General features: G+C 41.1%; 1 protein-coding gene across 14 annotated transcripts in view; it reads right to left on the bottom strand.

The window, feature by feature from the left end:
* Positions 1 to 21,132, bottom strand: part of LOC106959252 (uncharacterized) — a 71,169-nt gene extending 50,037 nt beyond the window's left edge. For 7 of the 14 annotated variants that reach the window (XM_015051707.1, XM_015051697.1, XM_015051701.1 and 4 more), the window contains exons 1-4: positions 20,674 to 21,130; positions 10,041 to 10,258; positions 8,880 to 8,987; positions 1,152 to 6,536 (exon numbers count right to left, since the gene is read on the bottom strand). In XM_015051707.1, coding sequence (XP_014907193.1) covers positions 1,152 to 6,536; positions 8,880 to 8,987; positions 10,041 to 10,258; positions 20,674 to 20,784 — 5,822 coding nt within the window. In that variant the 5' untranslated portion in view covers positions 20,785 to 21,130. Of the gene's footprint in view, positions 1 to 1,151; positions 6,537 to 8,879; positions 8,988 to 10,040; positions 10,259 to 16,307; positions 16,377 to 17,284; positions 17,386 to 19,509; positions 19,605 to 20,673 lie in introns of those variants that run through there. The other 7 variants (XM_015051703.1, XM_015051702.1, XM_015051693.1 and 4 more) reach the window with 6 other exon arrangements.
* Between the last annotated feature and the right edge of the window lie 26 nt (positions 21,133 to 21,158).

The raw sequence follows: 21,158 nt of genomic DNA on the forward strand, positions 1-21,158 counted from the left end.
TTTGTGTGAGAAGAGGATCGTTGTCTCCCTGGAGATCAGGGAAGATGTCACAGCTGATGTCATCCTTTTGAACATAATGGGCTGCTTTACTTTCATTAGAGTTCAACCAGCAGTCATATGACTCAATTCAAACAAAGTGCAGCTCTGTGTTTACATCCTCATTCATATTCATTGTCACGATGCTCTCCTCAATAGCGTTCCGGACAAGGCCTGGACAGGGTGTTACTGTGATGTAGATTAAAAAAAAAACAGAAATTATCAAAAAAAAAAAAAAAAGTCTGCCTGAATTCAAAGACATAAAAGGGATACTTCAGATTTCTTTTGTTGTGATGCTCTGTGATGATATCAGTAATAGTTCCCTGGGGTTGAGGGGAACTATTACTGACTTTGGACACAAAATGAATTAAATAAAAATAACATAATTAATTAAAAAAAATGCTAATACGTGGTTTTAATCAAAACAAAAATATATTAAGAATATAGTAAGGATTATTATCCACAACTACCAGATTCCCTAACTATCTGATTACCACTCTATCAGTGAATATTGGATTTAGGATGAATTTTTTAGAGTTTCTCTTTAGTTTAAAGTAATTCTGTCCACCATTTTACCCGTCTAGGTAAGTCATTTCCAAGCTGAGCTTCACGTAAGATTGTTGAAGAAGCCAAAAAAAAAAGCCTTAAAATCCCATTTTTTGAGCCTGCACAAGTAGAATAAAGGTTTAATAAAACATATATAGGTTTAACAATTGTAAATATCTTTGACTTTGAATTTATTCAGATCAAAGGTAGAAAAAATTAGTTTGAGATTTTTGTGGGGGGGGGGGGTTTGCAGAGAACGTGAATATAATGCCAACAGCATGGTGTCGTCTTTTAGACCTGTTCTAAACAGATGAACTGAAGATCTACCCATAGCTGAAGTCCAGTATCCTAATCTGTCTAATGATGCCTCCCAGTGATCACAATGTGACTTTAGCCTCCCACATCTCTACATACTTACTAAGAAATACTATATGTCAGGTACAGGTAGGGGAACCAGAATGAACACCTTTGACAGAATCTGACCACAATAAATACAAATCCAAACTAAAAACTAATATGATCCCCTTAGAACAATTTTAAAAACTGTATGAACATGCTATTGTGTTTACCTCAAGCCATCTTGTGTTTTCACTTGTTCGCTCTGAGAGAGGTACGCAGCGTCTTTTAGGGCTTGAATCCAGTTTGTTTCTGGTTCCTGGGATCCTTGCTCTGGATAGGGCTTTACCTCAGCCCTATCCTGGGGCTCTGAAAACGCCACCTGATCATGGTGTTTCTCTGACTCATTAGGAGACGGGATGGAGGTCGAAGTAACAACAGATGGGACGATGATGGCATCAGCGTTTGTTTTATCTATCACACTACCGTCTATTTCAGTTTCCTTAGCACAGCTAACGCCCCCTTCTGAGGGACAAGCAGGGGTTTCTGTGCTGCTCTGTGGCGCGTCGTTGTTAAAGAGACTGGACTCTGATTCTGCTCCAGTTTCTTTATCATTTAAATTTGAAATTGCTTGCTTTCCTGCACTATGAGCTACTTCCACCCCCCTCTGTTCCCTCTCCTCTACCAAATCTGCCTTGTCTTCTTTTGGGATTTCCTCATCATTAGAGCTTTTTATGGCTGCTTGTACTACTTGGCTGCTGTCTGTGTCAGAGGTTTTATTGCAGCTTTGCAGCTCTGCATCCTTAATGTCACCCCGTTGGCTTTCTTTAGCTGAGGCAGCACTGAAGTCCTCTCCCCTAGGTTCTGCTCCCCCAACATTTTGCTGTGTGCTAAACCCCTTCAGATAAACTTCATCAGCTTGGTTTGTACTTGAAATATGAGCATCTTGACTGTCTGTGCTGACTTTTGATGAAACTGAGTGTTGGCTAGCTGAAGTCGAAGCAAACTCAACAGATGCAGCACTGTTTTTTAACATTTCACATGTTCTGTGCTGGTCCATGTCAGTTGTTTGTTCTGGCTTTGTGTTTCTGTTTGACTCATCCAGCTCTAAGCCAGGGTCTTTATTCACATCTAATCTCTGTCCAATCTCACCTACTTGAGAGCAAACAGTTACTAACCCTGCTTCAACTGATGCTTTTCCATCTGCACCATTTTCACTTCCATTTAAATCTACAGAAAAGCCAGATGGCACATCTTCTTTCACTGCAAATCTAAACAACTCATCCTTGTTTACTGATTCAAACAAACTCTGATCAGAGCAGTCTCTCTCATCTGGACCTGCAGATTGAGTCCAATTGCAAATCTTTTCTTTGCCGTCAGCGGTTCCACCTGACATCTCCTCTGTGGAATGTGTGGATCCCAAACTCTGCTCCCTTTGCTCTGGTTCTTGGGCAAAACTGTTTAGATCTTGCAAGTCCTGCGATTGGCCAAAAGCTGGGCTCAGATCTGGTGCAGCGTCAGTGTCAGAGCTACATTTCAGCTCTGCTGTCACAATTTGGCTCAAACTCTGGTCGTAAACAGTCTGAGTTTCAGTGTTGGACTCCAACTCAGGAGGTAAAAATCTTTCAGATGTTCTGCTGGAAGTTGAGGAAGTTTTACTTCCACATTTAGATGGAAAGCTCTTATTGCTTTCTTCTCTGTTTGCTATTTCTGTTGGCGGTGATTCAGTCTCCATATTGTGTTTACGTTGTGGCTGCAAAACTGCTGCTCCCATAAAAACAGCCTCTTTATCTGGTCCATTATACTGCTGCTGCAATGTTGGGTCTGTCTTTCCTGTCTGCTGCATTTTGTTATCTGCTGCTTCCTCTTGATTATCCATGGTTATGTCTTCTTTTAGTTTCTTTGTTTCCCCCATACTAACATTTTCAGTGTTAACATATGTCTCACTAGTGGAGTAGTTGACACATGCTAGGTCATCTCTGTTAGATGTTTCAATAATAGTAGAGTCTGGCTTATCGAGACATGTTGGCATTATATTGCCAGATCTTTCCTTTAACAGTACATCATTTGCAGCTGAAGACTGGGCTGCAGCAGTCAAATTTTCCACTTGTGAACAAGGATTATTCAAATTCATGGTGCAAGATATCAGGAGTTCATCATCAGAGTGCTCAGCACAATTGCTATCCTTCAGCTCCTGACAGGTTTCATCTGTTCTAAAACTGGCACTACTGTGATTCAGATTCTCTATTAAAGGCATTTCACCATCCTGGTTGCTTGCCACCTCTCTGGAGATGCTGATGCAGTGCCCATCAGTACCTATGTTCTCTGGAAAAGAGACATCGCAGTCGGTAATAAACTCCAAGTGACTCATCATTGGTCCAGGAGGCTGCAATGCAATGGGTGGGTTGCTGACAGAGCCAGTCTCTTCTTTTGTCAAACCAGTAAGACCACCCATCAGTACCTCAGGCGATTCCATGACATCAGTGAAGACTGGTCCAGTTTGAGGGGCTTCATCTAAACAAGAAGGCTGAGAGGTGGGCTCCAGAGGTTTTGAACCAGAGCATGTAGAAGGGTCAGCTTCAGATGCATTATGCTGGTTCACTTCTTTTTCTTCAAGGGTCACAGTAGCATCATGTTTTGAAGATAAATCTTCCTGCAGGCGTTTAGTCTCACTGTCAATGTCATGTTCTTCCTTACCCATCTGCTTCTCCCCAGTGGGAGAAGAAAGTTGTTCTGAGCATCCCTCTTTTTCGGCTATTCCCTCTAAGTGTATAGCACTTCTTTCATTGTGGTCATGATCTAAGGCCATTTTCTTAGCATCACCTTCACCCAAACTGGCCGTCCGTTGTTCTTTAATCTCATTTGAACCATGTATTTCTTCTCCATCCTTCATCAAACCTGTACTCGTGGAGCTTTCCGGCATATCAAAGCTGAGGTGATTGGGGAAGGTGTAGCTGGCCTCTGTCACAGGATGGTGCAATGTCTCATGAACAGTCAACGGAGGCAAAGAAGCACAGTCCAAACCTAGAACTGGCATGTTTGTAAGAGTCTCAGAGGAGCTGAGCTTAAAATTAACATCATCAGCAAAGTGAACTCTGTTACCTCCACTGCTGGTGCACAAAAGGACACCTCTTCCAGTCATGTTGGGACTGCCACTCTCACTCTGGGTATTGGCTGTACTTTCGGCTGTTTTCTCTTCAATGCTACGAGGTCCAACCTGTTGATCCGATCTTGCTTGTTGCTCACTTTGCTGTGATGTATTCAAAGGCTGAGGAGAGGTAAAAAGCTGGAAGACGTGGTTGCAGTTCCTTTCTGTGATGATTGATATCTGACAAGGTTGTTCCAAAGACAGTGCTTCCTCTGGAACCAGTTCTTGTATTGGTTCGGTCTTTATCTCGGCGTCTGTATGGCTGGAGCCCTGCTGCTGCTCAGAGTAAGAGGGAAGAGGTAAAACTGTCACGTCATGCTGCTTGTGATAGAAACGCTCCTCTTCAGAGCCCTCAGGAATGGTAGCGATCGGCTCACCCCAGCACGGTGACTTCAACTGTGACTCGGCAACATCACTGGGCGGACTCGCTCCCGTCTTGACTGATGACACCCCTCCAACAGAGCCTTTCGGCTGGCTCGGTAAATTGTGCTCTCCAGCAAGCCCTCCTTTTTCTCCTACCTCCCCTCCTCTTCCTTCCCCTCCCTCTTCCGATCTTTCTAAATGTGCACCACTCCTGCGATTCTGGAAATGAGGACCAAAGGTATTCGTACAGCCTTCGGAAAATAGTAGCTCCTTTTCAGCGTCCGTCTCCTCAGCTGGTGAGATCTCTGTGTCTGTGCTGTGAATGCACACTTCTCTCGGTCCCTTAATTTCAGCCTCAGCCAAGTTGTGTGGCATTTTGCTGCTGCAGCTTTCCTCACATTCAGTCTCTCCCTCTTTGGCCGAGAATGGAAGCGTGCAATTTCCTTGTGAGCAGTTTAATGAGACGAGGTGGGGGCTCTCCTGGAGTTTGTCTCTTTTTACATCCGCAGAGGCAGGATAGTCTGCTCTTCCATCCAGTTTGCCTTCTCCTGCTCCTTCCTCACTCTCTGCAACTGCTACAGTAGCCACAGTCTCCTGTAGATCACGGCTCACACTTTCTCTCTCTCCCTCGCTTTCTATCACTTCTGACAGTGTGGGTGTTGTCAGTGGCAACGTATTAACCACTATTACAGCGTTTCCAAGGCCGCTCTCCACACAACCGTCTCCCACACAAGTTCTGCTGTTGGAGAGTACGTTCTGATCCTCTGCTGTGGGTATTTTTGTTTTTGTAGTAATTATAGCCTCCTGTCTCTGTGCATTCAATCCCTTTTCACTACAATCACCTTGTCTGATACCTGCAGTTTGGAGATTTGTTGCTGGTGTACAGTGGATGCCATTTTCTCCTTCAGTTACATGTTGCTCACAATCTGAGCTCTGATCATTAACACTCATATCCATATTGTTGTGGTTCTCTGACTGATGGGTCCCCTGTGAAAAGGACTGCATGGAGTCAGGTGAACAGGCTGAAGCAGTAAGATGATCCAGACTGCTTTGAGGGAAAGACTTTTGCATTCCCACGGGACTCAGCTGTTGCTTGTAATCAGTCTCTTCCCCACAAGTCAGAAGCTCGAAGTCTAGCTCCAACACAGATGTAGCATTTTCTGCTAAATCTGTGTGAGTGCCAACATATGATCGTGACAGAGCCTGTTTTTCAGTTTCGGACTGCCAAACCTCTGTCTTTGCTTCCTGGTCACTCTCGGAACTCTTTTCTATCTTCTTCTTTTTCTTGTGTTTCTTTTTCTTTGCTTCTTTGTTCGGTCCAACTTGTTTGTCAGATTTTGATCTTGACTGACTATCCTCCCTTTGCTTGTCTCTTTCTTTTCTTGATCCTGATGCTGTTACATCTAAACCATTTGACTCATCTGTATAAACATTGATATTAAACTCATCATTTGTATTTTCTTTCCATAAGGTTGCAGCCTCTATTATTCCTCCTGGGCTTTCTTCTTTAATCTCTGCATCAAAATCATTTGAGCTGTTCATCTCAGCAGTGACACTCAGACCAACATGTTCATTTAAGGTCTTTAAGTCTCTCTGTTCTTTTGGAGATTCCTTATTTGTATCTGATTTCTGCTCTTGTTCATCCATCTCCATTTTTGACTTAGGCTCTGAACATTTCTCCACACTCTGATTTGCTTCTACTTTATTTTCCATCTCTGTTTTCCTAGAGTTATTCTCCTTTCCTAGAATGTAATCCCTAAAACTAAACACAACTGTGTCCGTCTGACTGTGTGCTGCCTCACTGTTTCCATGTGTACTCTCGTTTCCACGGCCACCGTTGCTATGTCCTGGCTGCACTGCAACTGGAAGTGGCGAGAGCGATTTTCTGGACTCATTAACCATCCTCTCATTGGTTGCCTTCCCTACTACATCCTGAGTCATTTCAGACTCCTTAGAAGAGAGCAATCCCAGCGACGCCATTTGTTCTTCGCATTCTTGGAAGGCCATTTGGAGTTCCTGGTCCAAGAAGTTGGTTGGGGAAGGTGTCAGGGGTCCCAGCTGAGGTGAAGAATGGACATCTGGGCTTACTGGCTGGGTGCCATCTGGCCTGAGATGAGGGCAGGGCGACACGATTAGGAGGAGACAGACAGACAGCTGCTCATTCCACGATGCCGTCGAGCATTGCTATTGGCAGTGCAGAAGCCCATGCTCAGCAAACACAACAAACCAGTTGCACTTCAACATGCTTGGGATGGCCCTTCCTGAGCAAGAACTGAATATCAGCTGTTTCTAAGATTATGGGAGTTCAAGAACATGCACATCTTTTTACAAACAGACCAGAGCACAAACTACTTCTAATTAACTTCACTAAATCAGTTCTCACTGATCCTTAGTGTCTCCCTATTTAAAGATGTGCAACGTTAATGGCTTCATCAAACTGTTAATTCAAACACATTCAGGAATTCACATTGAAACTGTGACATTTTTGTTCATGTTCACCCTGGATTCATGCAGACATGCTTGTTGCAGGAAGTCGCAGTGAAATTTAAATTGATGTTTCTTATTTTTGTCAAGACCTATATGGACTTGACGGTCACTAACAAAAACAACAAAAAAAATCTAATCTTTTAAAGATCAGCGTATGCATCAGAACCATAACACTTTTCGGTGTGAACGCTATATTATGGGTGAGGTGTTAAACAGGTAGTTAGCGGAAGGAAAAAGATATAACAGGCTTGAAAGGAAATTGTATTTTTTACAACATGTTAAAATGTGTCTTCACTTCATTATGCTGCCACTTAAAGATACTGTGACACATTAGGCAAAGCTACACCATGTGTGAGAGTAGTTGCTTTACATTAAAAACAAAATGTGGAAATGTGTATCAATACTTTAGAAAGAAACTTATGTTACTAGTTAAAATGGCTTTAAAGAAAATTACAAAAACACTTGAATGAGTTAGGGTGGGTGCATTCATATGAATGCATTATTTATTAGCCTTATTTCAAATTATTGTTGCATTATATGCTGTGTCCTGAGTTTTGCTCATCTCACTTTTTAATAAGCCATCTAGAAAGGAAGAGCACAACTACATAGCTACCAAAGAAAACGACGGTACAACTAAACCGATGAGTCAGTCAGAGGAGCATTAAGCAGTAGCCAAGAGGCCCATGATATTCATAGTGGAGCGGCAGAGATCCACAGCTCAGGTGAGAAAGATCTTTATTAGTTGTGCACTCCACTAATGAGACTGTTATGAAAAAAGTCCAGTTTAAAGTCTGCCACAAGCCAAGTAGGACAGCAAACGTGGGGGGGAAAAAAGGTGTCTTTGTCACCTTTTCTCAGATGAGAACAAAATTTAGATTTTTGGCCATGGTAACACAGGAAGGAAACCGTTTAAGACTTAAGAATTAATTCCAGGCTGCACTTTACACCAGAAGTAGTGTATTAAACTTGAAAGAAAGCTGCTAGAAAACTGTAAATAAGTGGCTTCTTGTCAAAACTCCCTATATGTTTCTCGTTTTAGGAGACTTTTCAGCCAGACAGATGAAATGCCTGAGTACCTGCTTAGCTCTTAATTAGAAGTACAGGAAATACCAGTTTGTGTCATAGTTATATGCCCTCAGTCTTCTTGCTTATTCTGCTTGGGTTTCATCGTGTGCACCATTTCATTTTTTTCAACACTATACCAAAATCAACTGACAATAAAACAGCTTTAAAAACAAACTTCTCTCATGCCAATCCACAGAAACCAAACCAGTTGTTTGTGTTTAGTCTGCAGTAAAGTTTAGGTGGAGGAAAATCATTATTATTCCCTTCATCCGTCAGCTGTGATTGCACTCCTTGTATTCTTGTAAACACAAAGTTTCTTCCAGTATGCTGCTCACTAACCAACCTGCCATTCAAGGCTGTATCCAATTCTCTTGGCACTTTGCACTAAAGGGCAAAGCAGTAAATAAACTCTAGTGTTTCCAGCTGGCAGGCATCAAAATGATTCCTGCTGCTGCCTGAAAAATGGAACAAAGCAAATGTCTCAAACAGCAATGAGTCTTCAGACTAATAAGTCTGCAGTGAGTAGGCAAAAAAAAAAAAAAAAAAACTGTCTGCGATACTTCCCTTTTTGGAGTTTGAGCTGTTAAATTATCAAGTCAAACATTATCTATACTGCAGCAGGGTGTGAGATTTTCAGTAAACATTAAAGCCTTGACGCAGATCATGGAGGGGAAAAAAAGGTGTCCACAGATAAGCCACTTGATCATGAGGAAATTAATCACCACAAATCAAAGTAAAACCTGCCTCAACCGGCAGCATCACATCAGCGGCGTCGTCGCAATCAAGCATGAGTTAGAAACATTAGATTAAACCCAAGCGCCCTGATTTATAACACTATGATCTCATTTACAGCTGACCACAGTCTCATGGCAGAGACGCATGCCGAATCATGTGCTACCTCCCGTCTAAAACCAGCAGTGGTCCACCGAGATCCATGTGATGCTGCAGGCCCACCAGCAGGGGGTTCACCTGCTCACACTTTCTCCCATCGGAGCAAGAAGGAGCTCTGCTGACACAGGTCCATAAAGCAAACATGGAGACACGCACAGGTCATTATCGAGTTAACGTTCACCTCTAGATAACTTGCACATATGGTATTGTTTGTAAACGGTGCATCATTAGACAAAGTTATTTTATTACTTTATCAGTGGTGTAAATATTTTAATGAAATGTTTCTTTATAAACTGCACATATTTTATTAGATAAACTTTTCTGTAGTGATTAATATAATCAGAGGGTTATTTGCAGAAGGGACGGGAGCCTCTTGTGAGGACTGGTTGAAACTTCACCTGGTTGTTAGAAATAATTTTCTCACAAGCACAAGGAATAATTTGAATATTTTTAAGAAAAGTAAAATCCAGCCTCTGTTCTGTTTTCATAAATGGAGTAAATGTTTCTAGAATGTCAAACTAGAATCTGTTCAGCTTTGATTAAACCTTATTGTCGTTTGTATGTTTCTCACCTTATGGAGGTCTCAATACCAAAAATCCTTGATGTCACTTTTCTAGTGACATCAAGTGACATCGTTTGAAACCCCAGCTGTCTCACTGTAAGGCTATTGCTGTATTCACACAGAAAGTTCTGGAGTGGCCTAGTCAAAGTGTGGACTTAGATCTGACTGAAATGCTGTGGCATGACCTCGTTCTTGAGAACTTTATAGTACAGTTAAATTAAAACATTTGTTCCTCCACAGTGACATAAAAGACTCACTGCTCTATGTTTAATTGTCAGTTCTACCCAGCAGCGGTATTACTATAAGTTATTGTGTTTTATCTAGGAACAGGGTGGCTTGAATATTTTTTTTTCCTTAATAAATATAATATTCATTAAAAAGCTGCACACAATAACTTTCTTAGCTAGAAGCAAACCTACATGCTTCCCACAAGCAAAACCAATCAAAGGGAGCGAGGGTGTTTACTTGTTTTTGAACATAAAGAAACTTTTTTATATGCAAGTTAAAGTTTCGTGTGATTTACTTATTAGCTTGAGAGCTAAAAACATCTGTAATTTCCTCTGAGGTGAAAAAAACAGCTGTGGGCAAGGACACGTTTCTACATACCCCAGTGAAGACTCCCAGATGTTCAACTCGCTGCTGAAATCCAAACTGGGCAGCAGATCATGAGGAAACTCAAGCTCCTCCTTGTCGTCCTGGTCTGCAGATCCTCTGTCCTCCTCCACTCCAGTGATGACTGGGACCTCTGGGAGCACTGGTTGGTAGGTGGAGGCTTCGGTCAGCAGCGCCTGGTTGTCCCGTCCACTCAGACTCTCTGCTTCAGTCTGCGAGACAGTGGAGACATCATGTTGGTGCGCTGCAACCTGCAGCACATGCGCAGCATGCTGCAGCATGTAGTTGAACAAGCATGAGCATGTTGGAGGCAAACGTAGGAAACACCCAGAGATTAATGCTCAGACACAACATGTGATCAAATAACTCCACCCATGTGTTAAACTATGAAGCAAACAGCTGGTACAGCAAAGTCACAGCAGATTACCTGGAGTCTATCCAATCACTAAACACATATTAGATTTGCTTTTCTTATGTTGATGCAGGTATATACCAGCCTAACATCAGTTATTAAGCGATTCGTACCTTGTGTGCTGCTGTCAGCTTGTCTGACAACAAGCTAGCAGAACGTTAACTGATCTCAGTGTCTGATTCTTATCTGCTGTGCTCAGTATGGCTTTGTTATCAAACTGACTATACTTATTTGCATGAAATTTCAACTTTGCCTATGCACATAAAATCAACACAAATAAGATGGATAAACAACAGATGGATATACAAACTGATGGATGGATGTCGGACTGTAATGATTAATCAGATTAATCGTGATAAGTCAGTTATTGAAATAAGTGTCACGTATTAGTATTCAATTAATCGGTAATTGGAGTACACGGACTCTGAAAGAGCAACAATTAAGGCAATAATTAATTGCATGAAAGGCAATAATTAAGCCAAAACAGTCAAAAACATGTACATATTTTGCATTTAAGCTAAAAAAAAACAAAACTTCTTAGTCTGTAAATATTTTCTACCCAGAACTCCATAAATACCATAGTTTTAGCTTCACCTGAGTCAAATTCTGTAAAAAATAAAAATAAAAACTCTTCTATTAAGCTCTCTGGCAATCCAATTATTAATTGGTTAATCCAAAAATAATCAAAAGATCAGCCCTACACTGTGTTGATGTTAAGTCAAGAAGAAAGGCCTGAGCTTTTCACATGCTGATATTAGAAGTATTTTTAATAAAGCTTATGCTAAAGGAATCTGGTTGTAGCATATTAGGCAATAGAAATTTTCGTTTTGTTATTTAAAAGGGAATTGAACTGACTGTGCTTATTCGTTTAAGCACTTTGAAATTGCCTTGTTGCTGAAAATGTACTATATAAATAAAATTACCTTACCTTACCTTATTTGCATCCTTGTATAAAAATGCTGAAGTGGTTGAATGAAAATTCTACACAATGTGCCCATTTTTTAAATCCAATTAATGTATTAACTGTCAGAATATTCAATTGAATAATTGATAATTAAAATAATCATTAGCCGCAGCCCAAGATGGTTAGATGGATGGTATTCAGATTAGTCATGACTCCCAACTATATCTCCAGCTTCAAAGCCAAAACTCCAACCTCACTGTCTAGACTTTACATCTGCAGCTTCATTCATGCTTTGCTGCTCTGGGGCTTTGAAATTACAACCATTAAATGCATAAAATAAAGCAGGTGATTATTGTGGCCTGCAGCTGTCCATCTAAAACACACATCATAAGGAAATACATGTCTTTTGCAAGGCTTCAAAAATAATTTACCAGGCAGACAAGTCTGTTCACAGATGACAGAACCAGTCTTTCCAGATGGTATAAAGCACAACAGACACTGGCTATAACCATTACACAGAAAATAGTTTGCCCATTTGTTTCAGGCATTTAAAACTCAAACAGTCAAATTTTGAAAAAATCGTGAATTTTGTCAGGATTTCTGTCAGTCTGTCTGGGAAACAGTCCAACCATAGACACACATAAACACACACACACACACACACACACACACACACACAACACTTGGCAGTGTCGTTGTGTTGCAGCAACATCGCCCTCATAACATCCAAACACTCAACCGTCACAATTCAGTGGAATTTCTCCCTCATGGAGCTGCTCAGTTAATGGAGCCTGGAAAGTTTTCTTTCATTTTATGCATCTTGCTTTGTTTTTGTTTTGTTTTTAAGACCATGGCATGCAGGTGCAGGAGCATAATAAAGTGTGCTTGTGTAGGCACCTACAGAAATGTGCAGAACTGAAAGAACTTTATAACAGTGTTTTTACAACATCAGTGTATGACCTGTTTCTTAAGTTTTAGTGTTATCTCTTAAATCCATGCTGCCTGGCAAAAGCCTGGAACTTTTCCACATTTTGTGATGCTAAAACCTCAAACTTCAATGCGTTTTAGTGGAGTCTCATATAATTGACAAAACACAAAGTAGTGCATAACTGTGTAGTGGAAGGAAAAATGCAAATTTTTCATACTTCATACATGTTCACCTTCTGATGTTTGAAAAATATTTTTCATCTCAGCCAGGCTGGAAGGGCAAACATTAACATTAGTGTCTTTGCACACAGATACTAAATAAGATTTAGGTCTTGACTTTGACTAGGCCATACTAACATGCATGTACATTAATCTAACAATTCTGGCTATATGCATAGTCATCCAACTAGAAAATACAATACTTCTGTAGCCTTTAGCAAGTTTTATTTCCGGAATTAGCATGGATTTAGCTCTATCCATCCTCCATTCAACTTTGACCAGCTTCCCTGTCTCTACTAAAGAAACAAATCCCCACAGCATGATGCAACCTGTGCCAAGTTTCACCATATGAATTACATTACAAACATATGAACTCTGTTATCCTGTGATAAAGGTAATTGGTTGCACTGGATTTCATTTTGGGGGTTTTCTTTAAAAAAGGAAGTGAATATAAATTTAGATTGTAATCTATTTTCCATTTCGCCTCCACTTCACAAGTATCCACTAGAAATATAAAGTAATGGGGAAATGTCTGATTGAAATACGAGTTTGTGATCGTAATGAGAGAAAAAAAAGTGAAAAGTTCAACTGGTGTGAACACGTTGGGTATAAACAGCTGTAGAAAGCATGCGTCCATGTGAAACATACAGAAAAGTTTGGCCGCATTACAAACGGCTGTCTGCACACTCGAGTGGTTTACTAACTGAACACACATGCTGAAATCAGATTAACACTTACAGTTGTGTGAGATTCAGAAGCCTCACCTTTGTCAATGTAACACAGATCTTGCTACGCTCAACACATTCATAACAAAAGCAAATATTCGAGATTTCTCATGCACTCATGGAAATATTTGCAAAAAAAAAAAAGTAAAGAAAACTGCCATACAAATCTGTGTTTACATGTTTTAGTTTAGCCGGTCTATGCAGTGCTCCTTTACCAAAAGGCAAAAACACAAAAGAGAATAAAAACGGATTGAATGAAAAAGTAAACCGGCAGGAGTGTCACTTTGAATGCCTGTGATCTCACTGCTGGTTCTATTTTCTGTATCGTTGTTGCATAACCAGATTAATAAAAGACATTCTTCTGCACCTGCACATAATGCGATGATAAGTCTGTATGAAAAGAAGGCCCCCCGCGCTTCAAAAAAGTTTACAGCCAACAATGATTCACCTGCTTACTGGTCCTTTAAAGGTCACCAGAGGGGTCAGTGAGGTGGAAAACCACAGTCCTTATTTCTGTGTGGTTTCAACACCACACACAGGGGGGTTGCTGATACTAATTAACCCACAAGAGCAAAACAGAAAGCAGGGCTGAAGTCGCCTGGAAATCTTCGCCATGCGATACGTCACGTTAATCCAACATGTCATGTGCTTAAAAAACTTTAATGGCCCACACATGACTCCGGTTAAGAGGAGGAAAAAAAAAGGAGTTTGTTTCCTCCTGTTATGAAAGTGAGTGCCGCACTTACCCAGCAGTGCGCCTCGCTGCGCTGAAGGTGACTCCACAGTGCAGCTCCTCTGCTATCCCTGTGTCATGCTCACAGTGTGGGCAGCCTCTGCAGGACTGTGTGTTTTGATGGGAGGCAGAGAGCGGCACTGAAACATGCTGCAACACATGCTGCTGACGTCCCCCCCTTCTCTCCCGCACTGACTCAGCTAAGTTCCTCCTCCTCCTCCGCCTGCTCAGCTGCTGCCGCTCCCCTGCTAAATTTCCATAAGCCACCTCTGTTTCTTGCAGAGCGTGTGTGAAGAGTGGAAACACTACACTAGCCCGCACTGACAAACACGGAGCTCCTCGATGCCGAGACAGTAACTGGCTCGAGTGGGCTGGTCACAGGGAAGTGCTACGTGTTCTCCTCCCCCCCCCATCTACTGTAAACTCTTCCCCTCTGCTTACTCTCTTCTCTTTTTGTTCCCTCCTCCCAACTACAATCCCGCTCCCTTTCTCCCATCTTTCTATCACTAATCCTGCCCCAGGCTTCCTTCTTTCAATCTCATCATACCGTGTCTCCTGTGCCTTTGCAGGTGAATGCTAGGAATCAGGCCAAAGGTTGGGCATGCAGTGAAACCTTTAAAGGGGACCAGAATGTACTCCGGAGTCAATCTGTGGTAGATGTAAACAACCAAAAAGACGAGTCATTCAAGCATGTTGATGTTTGGTTAGTGAGAAACTTCTCAAAAGTGAAACAGAGAAAAGATAATTGAGAGAATGAACCAGGAACAAATGGTGACGACTACTTCTAGTGAGCTCAGCTTCTAGTTTCTAGTTTAGAAGCCAGTGGGATTTCTAATTGATGTCCTCAGTAGCCAGGCTAGCTACTATTAGCAATTCAAGATAATGTCAGTTTTCACCATCAATATATACCTAAATAATGGCATTAAAACGGCTAAAATTAGAATAACATAATGCTGACCTCCAAACTTGTCATCTAGCTCAAAGACAGTCATTGAATGTTTTCTACACTTAAAGGAAATGCAAATTTAAAAAATATTTCTGGTCGTAAAGAAACAAACAATTAAAGAAGTGCTACCTATAACATTTATCAAAGTAGCATCATATTAAAATGAGAGTCAACAAGATGGTTATCTACATTTTTCCAGATTATAATGCAACTTTGACCTAAAAATGTGTTGTGGGTTCTACCAGAAAACTGTTATCTTTTATTAAAATTATCATACTGCGAGTATCTTAAGAAGCAGGAAGAAACAAAAGAACAAAAAAAGAAAGTAACAACTGTCAAAACTGTGGCACAAGTACCAGTGGTGCTACTGGGTTGCTCTTAGTGGTATACAGAAAAGGTTTTGGCAATTATTTAAAGGGTAAATACGACAAAAACCTCCACTGTTAAAACTTTGAACATGAGAAAAAACATCCAGTCCAACTGGGCTGCTGTTAAAGTTTCAAGTTTTAAACTAATAGGACTTGGTATTTTATGACAGAAAGAGAAGGCAAACTTTAAATGTTAAAGCTGCAGCATGTAATTTTTAGAATTTTTTTATTTTTTACGTCTGTTAAAACTAATGACAGTATGGTGTGGGACAGATAATCTGAAGAGCTTCATTTTTTACAGACTATTTGTCTCGTATTGTATTGTTAGAACATAGAGGACAAATATGTTAAAAAAAATTATTATTTTTTTTTTTATAAAAGTTACATACTGCAGTTTTAAGTGAACACAATGAAGTGTTTCAAGACTGGGGTAAGTGTCTTTTTTTTTTTTTTTTAGAAATAAAAATATAATCACTCCAATTTACACAAGCTGGGAAGTAAAATTCCTGCTGTACTAAACACTCACACACCAGTATGAAATGTATTACTTCAACTTGCATCTTTTTGTAAAACTGATCAGTATTATAGCCACAAATAGCTTTGCTGTGCACAGCTGAGTAAACTGAGAGCTTCCATGTACTCGTGTTGGTTTATTGACAATGTAGGGTTTGGAGGATTGCTATTTGTATTTCGTTCAGGTCACTACAGGTTACAGTAAGGGACATAATAAAATGTGACTATTTGAATTAGACATCATATACAATAATAATAATAATAATAATAATAAAACATAAGTAATTAATAGCAGAACATCTGGTAAGCTAAACCACCTGCTTCCAAGGATATCAAACAAATGCACACATTCGTAGCTTAAACAACACGGTCAGTTTTCTCTCTGTGGACCAAACCGGCAAAGCACTGCAGCATAATTAGCGGTGTTCACAGCAACAAGCACTCTAAGCATCTTACCTCTATGAGCTGATGCTAAATGCTTTCAAAATGACAAGCATTCAAAGATATTGTGTACCTGCAGGGTTTCAGTTTGGTTCTCTCTGGGTGGAAACAGAACCACGTTTTCTGGAGCGCCCTCTTCTGGCTGTAACGGGGAACAAGACGGTTCACCAAAAGGGGGAAAGCAGCTCAAATGTGTAACCAAGAGAAGCTGGAGTTATGAAGCTTCTTTAATAGTTTAACAATTGTTTTATGTCCATCTTTTTTAAGCTGAGTCACGATTAGCACTGGTGTTGCCTGAGCCTCCCTTAGTGGTACACAAAAGCAATGAATTTCTGTATTTTGTGATTTTAGACATCAGCTAAATATTTAGTAAAGAATGTTTTATAGTACTATGTGTTCAATATTTACTGCAAAACAGGATCTTTTTACAGCAGGTAACACAAGGTTTTATTCCCAAGGCAATTGGTTGTTGTTGTTAGAAAGTTGGAGAACTGCTGGTTTTACATTTTTTCAGGGTTTCTTCAAGTTTCGGTAAATTAAATTTCAGACTTTTTAAGACCCTTATTTAAGACAGACGAATTATGAAACAAATATTACTCAATAATCAGTTATCAACTTCACTTCATCAGGAAAACAGGAGTTAAACCAAATCTTGTTTGGGTATTGGACCTTGATTATAAGCTGGTCATGAGACAAATGATTATTTTAATCCTGTTATATTAATCCAAAACTCTCCACCTAAAGTCTTCCCGTCACGCGAAAATTACTGTTTTGCAATGGATCTTCTTTCTAAGTACAAAACTGTAGCATCAGAATGCAAGTAGGCACATTTTAGTGGCGTTATTAATCAAACTTTAGGAAATCTTTTCAGCCTGTTCAGAAATAAAGCACGATTTTAATACTAATTTTTATTAGAAAAGCTTCTGTTACAGACATCCAAAAGTTAGAGATCACGGAAATTAAGTTAGTTTTGTTAGTCGTCTGTGCTCAGAATATTTTGAGAAATGTAAAGCAGCACAGCGGAGGAGCAAGTAGCAGTCTTGCCCTTACCAATGTCTCAGTAGTGCTGCTCTCGTTCCCCATGGCTCAGCCAGGTGCAGGGCCACAACTGCCCAGACCAAAGGCCTCTCACATCAGCTGGCTGAAAGACACTATGAACAGAGAGACCATCAACATGCGACCGTTCTGGTGCTCAGTACAGAGACAAAATAAAACTGGGGATCTGTGGGCCACTCAACACTTAGAGATTTATGTTCTTGCAGGATTAGGGACCCTTTGGTATGAGCTTGAACGGGAACAGGGTGAGAAGGAATGGAGAATTTGAGCGCAGACTGATGCCAAAACCTGGCTGCAGGGCCAAAGTGCAAGTGGTGGGATTTAAAAAAGTAGGATAATAGCATCATGATCGATAGAAATATTGGGAATGTTTCTGGTGTAGTAAAAAAAAAACAAAAAAAATTCCTAAAATCAGAGCATCTGCAGCCACAATCAGAACTTAAATATTTTAACAAAGTCCTGGCATAAATCTAGATGAATATACCGCAGCTAATCATAAGCTGGAAGACGTTAGATTACCAGATCTACTGTTCACAGTGAAGCCAGTTTCACATCACCATGGACTGAGAGACTACCAACGATGAAAGAATCACCTACTCTACAACCTTCAAACTTGACTGAAATTAGCAGTTTCCCTCACTGACCAACCAAATATCTTCTGGAGTTTTATAGTTCAGATAGGAAAAGATTTAACTATTTGACCACAATGACAAAAAAAACATTTTTGGAGGAGTCAAGGTTAGGACTTTAAAGCTTAAGAACTCTGTACCAACCTGTTGGCAGCATCATGCCAAGAGCCTGTTTTGCTATCAGTGGTTATGAAGTGTTGTACAAAGTGGATGGGATAACCAGGAGGGAGGACCATCTCCAAGTTGAAATCAACAAACAAAGTGGTTGAAACAGGATAAAGATCCCAGAAGCATCAAAACTGGTTTTGTACTAACGTTAAGCTTCTTAAGCGGCTCCCAGATCAACATTATTGAAAATTTGTGAACAACACCTAAAAACTGAGTGTACGCCAAAATATTTGGAAGTAATTTTACCATTTAGATAAAGTTAGATTAGTGTATTCCAAAGATAGTTGATGTCAACAAAACATTTACGAAGCATGCGGGTTTTCTGTTGCTAAACTTTCAACCAAAACATATTTTGGTTGCATATATTGTGCATGCCTGCAGCACACTGACACAGTGACTGCTGGATAAGGTAATCCCCACAGGGTAAATAACAGATTGACTCTCAGCAGTGTTGTCTGGGCGGGGAGGCAACTCTAATCCGAGATGGGCAGTATAATGCACAATTTAGATCCTTGTAAGTCAGACTTTGTCACCAGACACCGACTGATATTACACAGCAGCATTTTTAGCTGCGGTAAATTTACGCTCTGACATTTCCTTTTTATTTGCATTTCTTCTATGACTGCAGGGACTGAATGCCAGCTCAGTGTTCAGTCAGAAAGCACTGACCTGAATGTGCAAGACTTTATAAATAGAGTTGTCTCATATTTACTGCTTTATTCCAGCCTAATGCACGGTTTGTCATGCGTGCTCCCCCCAGCTGGGCCCGTGACCTCTCTCCACAAATCGTTTTTCTCCAACAATTATTCGTTACGACAGTGATAACTCTGCGTCCTCACATCCTAATTCTCACCTGTTCAACGGTGTGGCAGCTCATCTGCTCTGCCTGCTATTTGTGTGAATGGGGTGTAATTTCAGCCCCCTCTCTTTACGCCAACGTGCGTGCACTTTAGCTGGCGGCGGCATTTCAAGGCGTTTTGGCAGCACACAGGGGAAATCATATGATTCAACCGCTGCCAGGTCACTTCTCACCTCATCACCGTCGTATAACATGAGTCCTGAAAGGTTTGGATGGAGGGGCATGCGTGTGAGTTTACCATTTCCTGCCCCGTTTCTGACCTCCTCTCGCAATAACAGAGTGAGATTTCTATTTATTTTTCTACAAATACATAATTTTATGCTGTACTATATTTCTAAAAGTAGATTTTAGTCAGTTGTGTAAATAAGTAGATGAAAATAATGCTCCGTTTTTTATAGATAGCTGTAGGAAAAGCAATAAAACCTATGCATATACCAAATGTACTAATAAAAGTGAAGTAGCAACAAAAGTTTGCACCGTTTATCACCTTTTCGTTCCATTTTCCTCTAAAAATGCTATAACAAAAATAAAAATTGCACAGATGAAGCTTACAAACTACTCACCATTGCAAACAACAGGACGGTTTCCAAACCTCAGGTTTGACCCTCCGGCGTGTGTTTACGGTCAAACTAATGTTTCTGTCCTGCCTCCTGAGGAACCCCGGTTTCTCTGCTGCTATTTTAGCCCTGGACGCAGGGCAGGAGCAGACGTGGGGACAAGCGTGTGGGAAGGGGAGGGAGTAGAGGGAGGGGACCAAACTGGAGCTGGAGTAGCCATGTCTGCTGAGGGAGGTGGTAGGTGGATGGATTGCAAACAAACAGGAACACCAACAGCAGGATGCAGGTGTAAGGCCTCTTTGCTCTCGTTCATACCCCTTTAACTTTTCAATAATACAACCACTGTTGTTTGTTTTTTTTGTTCAAGTGATTTGTTTTGCTTTCTTCCTCACTCCAAAAATATGCATGTCAGCTTAATTAGGCTCCCTGAGCCTGTTATAGTTATGAGTGCATAATTGCTTTCTCCTGTAATAAAATGCCAACCTGGTCAGGAAGTATCCTGCCTCTTTGCCTAGTGACAGCTGGAGACAAACGGTAAAGGTGGATTTTTTTTATTTTACCTTTTATTTTGCAATTATCTGCAACTTTTTCTTTTGGCCTGCGACATAAAATCCCAAATAAAACACATTGATGTTTACGTAAGGATTCAAGAGTTGAGAACACAACATAAAAAGCTGCATGGGTTTCAGCGCTCATGCCACCTGTAGCCACGCTTCACATTTACACCGAGTTGTAAGGACACAAACCTTCTGAGAAACTCAGAGAAGCTCCATCAGACATCATCTCCACTCTGTGACAGCAGAGGGGTTGGAAGCAGATCTGGTTCCTCTATTATCTGCCATCTTTAAAGGCCACTTTAAGCAGACAACACATCATCCCTATAAATGGCATGAATCTGACCAGCTGTTTCCCATAAACAGCCTCCATACTCATCACTTGTCTTCTAGGTGCCTTCTGCTACTGGAGGTTTCTTGCTCAACTTGAGCTGACAAGTAGCGTCGCACTCTGCCTCCAATTTTCCTCTGCAACTCGCACCATCCTTTCACTTTTATCCACTGCAGCTCATTTTTCCTGCTGCTTTCATCCCTCCTCAAGCTCAAGAACACACTTCGCCTCTCCCTGAATGAAACGCCTCCATTCAACACGGCGCCTCGCCCCCTCCGTTTTTACCTGCTTGTGTGAGATTCCAATGCAGCTCCCCATCCTGTATTCCATGTCCTCCTCCGGTGAAGTGACCCTGGCGCTACACGGCTGGCAGAGCACCTTCCTGCAGAACTGCATCGTTATCAGTCAGCCTCAGCATCACCAGAGGATCACTGCAGAAGCTTGCTCGTGCACGCCTCCATGTCGGTCCGTATGAGAGTGTGCATCACTGCCTGTGATGCCCGTGGTCTTCCCGTGGCATATATTCTCCAGTCACTGTTACATAACGCTCCCTCCAATCAAGTGAACGTGCCAGAAGCAGGGGTAAAAAAAAGCAACAAAAAAAAAAACAAAACAGGAGACGCTCTCTGCAGCCTGAGATCCAGCTGAGCTTTAAATCACAGCAAGGGAGAGCAGACGGAGGCTCTGCTTCAGAGGGGGAAAAAAAAAAATCTCAGCGAGGGAAGAGAGAGAAAGGGATGAGAGGGAGCGTGAAACGTGCCTGTCTCTTT

Source organism: Poecilia latipinna, unplaced genomic scaffold (genome assembly GCF_001443285.1).
Source record: "Poecilia latipinna isolate Pla-1442-1.1 unplaced genomic scaffold, P_latipinna-1.0 Scaffold1062, whole genome shotgun sequence".
Taxonomy (NCBI): domain Eukaryota; kingdom Metazoa; phylum Chordata; class Actinopteri; order Cyprinodontiformes; family Poeciliidae; genus Poecilia; species Poecilia latipinna.